The 10,845-nt window shown below is 42.6% G+C and overlaps 1 protein-coding gene across 1 annotated transcript in view; it reads right to left on the minus strand.

Moving 5' to 3' along the window:
* Nucleotides 1-10,845, minus strand: part of CUBN (cubilin) — a 205,747-nt gene that overhangs the window by 139,977 nt on the left and 54,925 nt on the right. Inside the window, exons 24-26 of the mRNA XM_043509392.1 lie at nucleotides 9,756-9,916; nucleotides 8,443-8,624; nucleotides 7,476-7,632 (exon numbers count right to left, since the gene is read on the minus strand). Coding sequence (XP_043365327.1) covers nucleotides 7,476-7,632; nucleotides 8,443-8,624; nucleotides 9,756-9,916 — 500 coding nt within the window. The remainder of the gene's footprint in view (nucleotides 1-7,475; nucleotides 7,633-8,442; nucleotides 8,625-9,755; nucleotides 9,917-10,845) is intronic.

The raw sequence follows: 10,845 nt of genomic DNA on the forward strand, positions 1-10,845 counted from the left end.
TTTGCAAATTAATTACAATTCAGCAGTCTCTCGTTGGAGTCTGTTTTTGAAGCTTTTTTGTTGAAGGATAGCCACTCTTAGGTCTGTGATCGAGTGACCAGAGAGATTGAAGTGTTCTCCAACTGGTTTTTGAATGTTATAATTCTTGACGTCTGATTTGTGTCCATTCATTCTTTTACGTAGAGACTGTCCAGTTTGGCCAATGTACATGGCAGAGGGGCATTGCTGGCACATGATGGCATATATCACATTGGTAGATGCGCAGGTGAAGGAGCCTCTGATAGTGTGGCTGATGTGATTAGGCCCTATGATGGTATCCCCTGAATAGATATGTGGACAGAGTTGGCAACGGGCTTTGTTGCAGGGATAGGTTCCTGGGTTAGTGGTTCTCTTGTGTGGTTGCTGGTGAGTATTTGCTTCAGATTGGGGGGCTGTCTGTAAGCAAGGACTGGCCTGTCTCCCAAGATCTGTGAGAGTGATGGGTCGTCCTTCAGGATAGGTTGTAGATACTTGATGATGCGTTGGAGAGGTTTTAGTTGGGGGCTGAAGGTGATGGCTAGTGGTGTTCTGTTATTTTCTTTGTTGGGCCTGTCCTGTAGTAGGTGACTTCTGGGTACTCTTCTGGCTCTGTCAATCTGTTTCTTCACTTCAGCAGGTGGGTATTGTAGTTGTAGGAATGCATGATAGAGATCTTGTAGGTGTTTGTCTCTAACTACAGTCCATTGGTGATCTTCCTAAAAACACCATCCTAGTCACTATGGATGTAGAAGCCCTCTACACCAACATTCCACACAAAGATGGACTACAAGCCGTCAGGAACAGTATCCCCGATACTGTCACGGCTAACCTGGTGGCTGAACTTTGTGACTTTGTCCTCACCCATAACTATTTCACATTTGGTGACAATGTGTACCTTCAAATCAGCGGCACTGCGATGGGTACCCGCATGGCCCCACAGTATGCCAACATTTTTATGGCTGACTTAGAACAACGCTTCCTCAGCTCTCGTCCCCTAATGCCCCTACTCTACTTGCGCTACACTGATGACATCTTCATCATCTGGACCCATGGAAAAGAAGCTCTTGAGGAATTCCACCATGATTTCAACAATTTCCATCCCACCATCAACCTCAGCCTGGACCAGTCCACAAAAGAGATCCACTTCCTGGACACTACGGTGCTAATAAGTGATGGTCACATAAACACCACCCTATATCGGAAACCTACTGACCGCTATTCCTACCTACATGCCTCTAGCTTTCATCCAGATCATACCACTCGATCCATTGTCTACAGCCAAGCGCTACGATATAACCGCATTTGCTCCAACCCCTCAGACAGAGACAAACACCTACAAGATCTCTATCATGCATTCCTACAACTACAATACCCACCTGCTGAAGTGAAGAAACAGATTGACAGAGCCAGAAGAGTACCCAGAAGTCACCTACTACAGGACAGGCCCAACAAAGAAAACAACAGAACGCCACTAGCCATCACCTTCAGCCCCCAACAAAAACCTCTCCAACGCATCATCAAGGATCTACAACCTATCTTGAAGGACGACCCATCACTCTCACAGATCTTGGGAGACGGACCAGTCCTTGCTTACAGACAGCCCCCCAATCTGAAGCAAATACTCACCAGCAACCACACACCACACAACAGAACCACTAACCCAGGAACCTATCCTTGCAACAAAGCCCGTTGCCAACTCTGTCCACATATCTATTCAGGGGATACCATCATAGGGCCTAATCACATCAGCCACACTATCAGAGGCTCCTTCACCTGCGCATCTACCAATGTGATATATGCCATCATGTGCCAGCGATGCCCCTCTGCCATGTACATTGGCCAAACTGGACAGTCTCTACGTAAAAGAATGAATGGACACAAATCAGACGTCAAGAATTATAACATTCAAAAACCAGTTGGAGAACACTTCAATCTCTCTGGTCACTCCATCACAGACCTAAGAGTGGCTATACTTCAACAAAAAAGCTTCAAAAACAGACTCCAACGAGAGACTGCAGAATTGGAATTAATTTGCAAACTGGATACAATTAACTTAGGCTTGAATAGAGACTGGGAATGGATGAGTCATTACACAAAGTAAAACTATTTCCCCATGAAGAAAAGGAGTACTTGTGGCACCTTAGAGACTAACAAATTTGTTAGTCTCTAAGGTGCCACAAGTACTCCTTTTCTTTTGAACAAAATTTGTTAGTCTCTAAGGTGCCACAAGTACCCCTTTTCTTTTGAACAAAATTTGTTAGTCTCTAAGGTGCCACAAGTACTCCTTTTCTTTTTGCGAATACAGACTAACACGGCTGCTACTCTGAAACCTGTCATTATTTCCCCATGGTATTTCTCCCTCCCACCCCACCCCCCACTGTTCCTCTGATATTCTTGTTAACTGCTGGAATTAGCCTACCTTGCTTATCACCATGAAAGGTTTTCCTCCTTCCCCCCCTTCCCCCCCCCCCCGCTGCTGGTGATGGCTTATCTTAAGTGATCACTCTCCTTACAGTGTGTATGATAAATCCATTGTTTCATGTTCTCTGTGTGTGTGTATATAAATCTCTCCTCTGTTTTTTCCACCAAATGCATCCGATGAAGTGAGCTGTAGCTCACGAAAGCTTATGCTCTAATAAATTTGTTAGTCTCTAAGGTGCCACAAGTACTCCTTTTCTTCCTCCGAAAGTAAGACTAGAATCATGAGCTGATCTCCCCCATTATCCTACATAGTCGTTTGGCCTATTTTTATTTTTTTCAAATGCAAAATTATTCTCTAAAACATCTGTTTATATTATTTTAAAAAACTCAAAATAAAAATGCAATGTACCATCAGCTAAACAAGTCACTTTGAACCAATTTACAGTAGCTGGGGATGTTTTTAGACACAATACTGCAAACTCACATACCATTTCAGGGAACTAGGAAAAAAAAAAAGATCACACATGGCTAGAAAGATGAATGAAACATGATTGGCTTGTGTTGGACATCCTAACTGGTTTAACATGCTGGAAGTCAGCGGGAAGTTCTTAATAATACTTTCCCTGGTTAGTCATCAAGCCGAGATCTAGTAGAGGATTTGGATATTGACTGGGATAAAGAGAGTTTTCCCTTTCCCGGGGTGGGGTGGGGTGGGGTGGGGGGAGAAATGATTGAAAGAGAAAAGAAAGTAGAGAAAGGGTATAGAACAGCCATGCTGTTGGATCAGTGATTCTCATTTTCCTGAGTCTAGATTCCACTGGACTCAAAGACTATCGATATGAGTAAATGCTGTGCTGCAGAACATATTGTATTTGGTTACCCCATATAAATGTGTACATGGGAGCAGAATAAGATGAGGGGGGTGGTAGAGGACAGGGAGTTAACAGGGGAGTCTCTAGTCTGATCACTCTGACACTAAGTAGTTCCCCAAGAGGGCTGACCAAGGAATGAAATGTGATTAGCTACTCAGGGTAGCAGGCTGGGTGAGCTAAAGGATTAATTGACCCATCAGCTGAGGACTGATAAAAAGGCACAGGAAGGATGTGCAAGGGAAACAGGGCTGGCTGAGTCCAGTCTCACAGAGCTCTCAGTTCAAGGAGACATCTGCTCTTCTTGGGCCCTAGGGAAAGGGCTGAAGATACAAGGAACATTGTACATAGTATTGCCGTTTAAAACTGTAAAGGCATTGGAGAGATCTGAAATAAACAGCACGGTGTGGATATCCATCTAGTGCAGTCTGAGCAGGTGTCTGTGGTGCAAGAAGGCAGGAGTGGACCACGGCCTGCTACAGGGGGGAAATAGAAAAGTAGGAAGTTCTTCTTTCTGGAACAGGAAATATACAGAGAGTTTGAAGAACACGTTAGCAAAGCAATTCTATTCCATAGAGGTTTTTAGACTGTGTTCATCACAGTAGTGTCTGAGGTCCTTCCAGTAATGCTTTAAGAACATGATACTCATCTGTCACGTGTAGTTTGTTCTCTCATCCTCTCCCCAGAGGGAGATACACATGCAGTGTGGTGTTGTGTTTGGTTGGGATGTGTGGTTTTTTTTAATACAAATATACTTGTTGCCATGCATTTATGGAAGAAAAGGCCAGGCCAACAAAATGTACCTTGCCCTTAAAACAAAAAGTGGTGAGATTTGTGACAGTCCTCAGCTCCTGGGGAAGTTCAGTCCACAGTCTCAGACTGCCCCCAGAGGAAGTTCTGTCTCCCGCACAGCCAAGCTTTTACTCGGATTGTTGAGAGTTCCATTTTGCCAGAGAAGCATAGCTGTCAGCCACCATCTTTGTCCTGGAGCTTTAGATGATTTTTCAGATACCCTTGGCCCAGGCCATGGAGTGCTTTGAAAATAAGTAGTGAGACCTAGAACTTGATTCAAAATTCTATGGGAAGTCAGTGTAGAGAGCAGAGGACAGGTCTAATAGATTCGCAGGAGCCTTTGTTCCTGAGGAGGTGTGCTGCAGCATTCTTAAGTAGTTGAAGTCTCTTAAGTGCTGAAGGCTTCATGCCCAGACATATTGCACTGCTGTACTCTTGCTTAAAATTGACAAAGGCATGAATAACTAAGGCCAGGTCTTCATCCTCCAGGATGGGATGGAGTTTCCAAGCCATGCAGAGAGGGTAGAACGCATTACTAACAGATGCTATGTGAGAACTCAGCATTAGCAAGGAATCCAAGGGTACACCTGGACTGATGACTGAATTGACCAACTATGGGTATCTGAAAGTCACTTGAACAACTCTTCCATTATCAGTTATCAGAAATAATGCACATACCTCCTTTCCAGGTCTTGGAGTTTTTTCAGAATGATTTACAGAACAGTGAGCTCAGGTACTTACGTGTTCTAAAGTACCCAGAGTGCAACTGAGGCTCAGGGTCAGGTGAATTGGGACATGTCTGCAGATTCACACTCAAGCACCATTGGGAAAGACTACATGAAAACTCCAAAATGGATTTAGAAGAATATGAGTTAGACTAAGCAGCTGCCTTCTGGTCCTATTTTTGTATCAGAGATACATCTGGCACGTAAGTGCCTCTGTATGTTAGTCTTACATCAATAAGCACATTTTCCTTTAGAATGCATCTTGTTTCACTGTACACTATCATTCAAACTAGAAGACATGCATGTATTTGGTAATTAACTACATTATTTCAAACTGATACCTGCTGTACATTTTCAGAGTCTAAGCAAGCCACCAAAAGTTTTGTTTATTGAATGTATTGTGCACTGTTAGTAATGAAATAGTAATGTAAATGGCAAAATACACATGCCTTTAGCTGATATCTCAGATACTTTACATTTGTAAACATGCTGTTGGTCCTTGTGATGAGGGGATCACCCCATAGAAAGGGTTAATGTGGCTCAGAAGGGGTTAAGTAATCTGCTAGAGTGCATCTGAAAGAAAGTTGGCTTGATAGGCAAGCAGGGATTGAGGGTGGAGCCCAGCTGCACAGGAGCAGGCAGGGCTGGTATTAGGCCATGAAGTGAGGGCAGGAGGCGGCTGCAGTGTGGAAGCCTGTAGTCACTCTCTGGGCTTAGAGAGGGAAAGAAGGAAACCCAGGGAGAGAGTAGAAGCTCTGGGCTCCAGGCCCTGAAGGAAGGGTTTACCCAGAAGGGTGGTGGAGCAGAAGCCTGATAGAAGTGGAGTAGAAAAAAGTTCAGAGAAATGGCAGCAAGATTTGAGATGGTGCAGGCCTTGGCCACTGATTCAAAGGTCCTTGAGTTGGAACCCGGAGTAGAGGGTGAGCCCAGATTCCCCTTCCAGTCACTGGGAAAGTGGCATAGCCTTGAATTGGAAGATTGCCAGGGACAATACCCGGTCAATCGGTCCAGTGAGGCTTTGATATCCTGGAAGGAGAAAATTACAGTCACTTGGCTATAGGGCCAAGCCACGAAGAGGAAGAACACTCAGTCATGAAGAGGAAGCACTATTACTGCTAGAGTATGAGAAGGGCCACAGAGCAAATGAGAGACTGAAGGGGGCATCAGACCAGGCAGAGTTTTTCCACAGATGCAGTCACAAGTGGATTCCTCAGCAGTGATTAGAGAATCCCGTGACCGTCCTCTTTAAAAGGACATAGCTACAAGGCTTTTTCTAATCAAGAGTCTTACTTTGTGGGATTCCTTTAAGGGATGAGTGAGCCAGTCAAAGGTTAAAAAAAAAAAAAAGTACCTCACAAGTACAAACCGAACTTGAATATCCTTGGCTTTTCAAACATTCTGATTAGAAACAGTAGGGTATAATCATTTACTGTAATTCAAACCCAGAGGAATTCCCAGCTACAACCCTCTCTATAAACCTACAAGTCCTCTCAAGATGACATGTCATCTTCAGGATATTCAGAGATTAACTGTAATGCAGTTTATACTTAGTGACGTATCAAAGGTTTACCTAGTCCATATGGCATATAATGTATTGTGCAAGAAGAAAATTAAATATTGGGACAATATTCAAGATTATGGAGAAAATCCAGAATTCTGCATGATTTACAATTTAAAAGATAAGTACCAGCCATGAAAGTGTTATATAGAATATGACACAAAAAGAAAAATATTTTAAATCGAAAAACTTACATACCTTTCATATTCTCTTTCAGACTCCTAAAAAAAACCCCTAGATTTAGTGAAAGCTTTGTTTAAAAATACATCGATTCATTTTTTAATACCAGTAAAAATAAGTATAAAAAGTACTGATTTGTTTTTGTTGTGCATATATTGTAACAAGCTGAGCACATTGATTCATGGAAATGACACCTCCAAATGTTCGTATTCTGCTCTCTGTAGAACTTCAATATTTTCAGGTACTTCCAGGAGAAGAATTGTTTTGCAAAGAAATTCAAAAATGTGTCTTTTGCAACAAATGCTTTGAGAAATTAAGCTCTCAGAAATGTTCCAGATTGGCTTTACAAGAATCAATAGACCAGATTCTCCATTACATTTGAAGGGGGCCAAAAGGATCTGGTTGTGGCTCCTTGATCTTCATCACCTAGCCCCAGCAGAAATTACAGCAGCAAAGGGGCTAATTTATCTTCCACCATTGGCAAAATGTCTGAACCTTACACCAACGGAAGTTCAGGAGCAGCTACGCACTGTTCCACCGTGCCCCCTCCAATTCATGCACCAACCCTGGAATGGCCCTGATACATACCCTCACACACATTCGGTCCTTAATGAAAGAATAGAAGGGGCAGCAGACATAGGTGGCAGCAGAACCAACTCCACCTGCTTTCCATCAGGAGACATTTCTCTTACGTTGGGATTCGCAACTAGCTATCTCTGTCCATTTTAAGTGCACTATGTGCTGTGGCCCTAGCAGACTAGAGAATCTAGCCAAATAATACAATACATGCACAATCTTTCCTGGAAGAGAATTCTGTTCACAAATGAAACCAGAGGATACAATAAGAAGATTGTAGAACCAATGCTGGCATTCTAGCAACTTGCCACTCTCACTCTTCTTGTTCATACTTACTCTGCTTGTACTCAGCAAGGAAACCTCCACCTTCAAAATGACCATCTGTCCTTAGTTTCACATATAAAGCATCCCTGGTGGAGCGGATTGACTCTGGTATCTGATTCCCACAAAATTTACCCAGCATCTTAGCACTGCTACTATTGCCATCATATACCTTTGAATAAAGAGAGACATAAAAATCTTGAGGGATGATGATAGTAGTGAAAACTATTAAACTGTTAACACATTTAACTGATCTCTCATACGTAAAGTAAAGGAGAACAAAGCTATCACATTTTATGGGGAAAGTCATATATGGAAAAACAGTATAAAGGGACAAACTTTCTGAAGTGACCTTTAATTTGCTCTTAAATCTCTCTCTCTCTCTCACACCCATACCCCCCCCCCACACACACACACACATCCTGTACCCTCCTTTGTCCCAAGATAATCCTCTCCATAACTTTAAAGGTGGCATTCAGGATGGACTTTTCCTACTTTAGAACTGTTCACTTGGTATGAATATCTCTCTCTCTCTCTCCCTCTCTGTACATGGGCACTCACACTGAGCTCCCTCCCCTAGTGGGGGTGCTGAGAGCCACTGAACCAACTGTAAACTTTGTACATAATGGAAACCACTTCAAGTCAGGGGGTGCTGCAGCATACCCCACTCCCCTAGTTCTAGCACCTATACCCCTAGTATCTGAGGTAGGGTGACCAGATGTCCCGATTTTATGGGGACAGTCCCGATTTTGGGATCTTTTACTTATAGTGAGCTGTAGCTCACGAAAGCTTATGCTCTAATAAATTTGTTAGTCTCTAAGGTGCCATAAGTACTCCTTTTCTTTTTGCGAATACAGACTAACACGGCTGCTACTCTGAAACTTTTCTTATATAGGCTCCTATTACCCCCCACCCCGTCCCGATTTTTCACACTTGCTTTCTGGTCACCCTAATCTGAGGAAGAGAGAGAGGCTGTACATACAGCAAGGTAATCAGAGCTGCATTTTGGATGAAACTCCAAGTGGAACTGTTGAAACTGGATTTCAAAAAGACTGCCTCGGCTTGACTTCAACAACCAATAGCATTCTGAATTGTGGTAATAAGGCATGGGATAGTTGGGAGACATGAACATGCCTGATGAAGTTGTGAGGGTCCCACCACAGCCTGAAAAGAACAAAGAGAACCATAATTAACTGCATTAAACCTCCCCAGTCTCTCTCTCATAAAGAGATTTTATGCTTAGTTCTCTACTCTTCTACTGTTACTCTCCTTTACCCAATGAAATGCTTCACAGCAGGGGGCTACCTCATAGGATTATACACACTTTAGAGCCCCTTGGGAAAATTCTAACCTCAGGCAAGAGATGTGTCCTGCTGGAATTACACTTCAGGAAAAGTACAAATCATCTACTAATGAATGTATTACATCCATTAGCATAAGTCTTTCCATGGTTACTGATGCCATGGTAATGAGTTTATAGCTCTTTTCAAGGGACTTTAGGTTTATCCTCAGACTTTCCTTTCTTTCTTGCCATAATTATATAACAGAAAACAGCAAATATACAATAATAACTGCACTTTGATAGCACCTTTCCCCTGGGGATCTTAAAGCATTTTACGCATATTAGCTAATTAATCCTAACAGCATTCCTTTGAGATAGCTATTACTATACAAATAGTAACCAGAAGAAATGAAAGGATAAATGATTCACCAAATGTCTCATAGGAAGTCAGGGACGGAGACAGCAACAGAATCCAGGAGTCCTATCTCATACTCTGCTGTTCTAATACTAAATCCTGCTCCACTGCCCTCCCATGCTGTATCTCTCAGCCCCACTTCTGTTAGCACCATTCATTTCCTAACAAGCACAGAAACAAAGGATAGAGTGGAAGTTAAAATATAAACTAGAATATGGTGCTATCATAAATCACTTGGAGAGAAACCCTTATTTACCCAAGAACAGGAAATGTAGATCCCTGTTCTAAACTGCTTGAACTTGTGTTGCCACCAATCAGTTAGGTTTGGGGGAAAGTGTTCAAAGGGGATTGAGGATGCAGTTAGGTGCAGAGGAGATGGAAAATGGTACAGAGAAAAAAATAAAAGATCTAACAAGGAGATTGATCAAATAGTTCCACCCTTGGCATTCTCATTTTCATGCATCCGATGAAGTGAGCTGTAGCTCACGAAAGCTTACGCTCTAATAAATTTGTTAGTCTCTAAGGTGCCACAAGTCCTCCTTTTCTTTTTTATGGATAGAGACTAACACGGCTGCTACTCTGAAACCTGTCATTTTACCTGTTGTGGTACCATCCCAGTAAGCTGAAAATCCAGTTCTTGTGCCATATACATCACTTACAAATTTTATCCATAGCCTGTTACTATGGGAGATGATTACAGGAGGCAGAGCTGAACCACAGTACTTCCCAAGGACTGGTGATGTTTCATAGCCTCCATCTCTAGAATGAAACAGAAGAAAAATCTTGGGCCAAACAGGTAAAGAATGAGAAAAGTAAATGAAATGTCTCCTGGGATTCCTTCAGCTTTGTCTTTAGCAGGAATACATTATTAACTACTGAAGGGGTTCTGCTATGTGCAAGACACCTTAATCAACTACTCACAACCACTTGCAAGCAATTTGGCCCAGCTTGTGAAGGTATTTAGGCATTGCTGCGCTCAGCATTGCAAGGCCGAAATGATTTAGTAACCTCTCTCTCATTTCAAAAGCCAAAATTCCACCGACAGCTGATGAGATTTAGGTTCCTAAATCCCTTTTGGAAATGAGATTTAGGGCTCAAAATCTTAAGTTAAATTAAGCGGTGCAACATTGATAGCAGCAATGCCTAAATACCTTCAAAAGCTGAGCATAAATCTCAACAATTTCATTCCAGTACAGGTTCAAAACATCACAACATCCTAACAGAGCCAAAGAAGCATCTCTGGGATCTTCGAAGCTGCATGGGGGAGCAATGAAGGCAAAGCATCAGTGTCATAATGTCTGTCCTCTATAAAGCAACAGACAAATAGGTAGGCCTACATTAGCCTACCTATATTTCAGAACAGATGGGTTGAATTTTAGTTTTAGACGATTTTCTCTGGCCTCCACAGATGATTCCACAGCTGACACTTCTGATCCTGCCCTTAGCTGGTGGTGGCACCCCCTAATGTTGCAATGAGGGTGCACATGCAAAGCTTTGTTGTGCCTCCTGAACATGTTGGTTTTCAGGGTAGTCATATTTCTGCACGCACACACATGCACACACACCCACGCACACACACGCTCACACACCCCTCACTGAAAGTATGATAGTGATGATACTGTCATTGACTTCTCTGTAATGTTAGTATCATGCAATTTCACATACAAAAAAGTGCAGGTCCTACAGCA

The sequence above is a fragment of the Dermochelys coriacea genome, chromosome 2 (assembly GCF_009764565.3).
Source record: "Dermochelys coriacea isolate rDerCor1 chromosome 2, rDerCor1.pri.v4, whole genome shotgun sequence".
Lineage (NCBI taxonomy): Eukaryota > Metazoa > Chordata > Testudines > Dermochelyidae > Dermochelys > Dermochelys coriacea.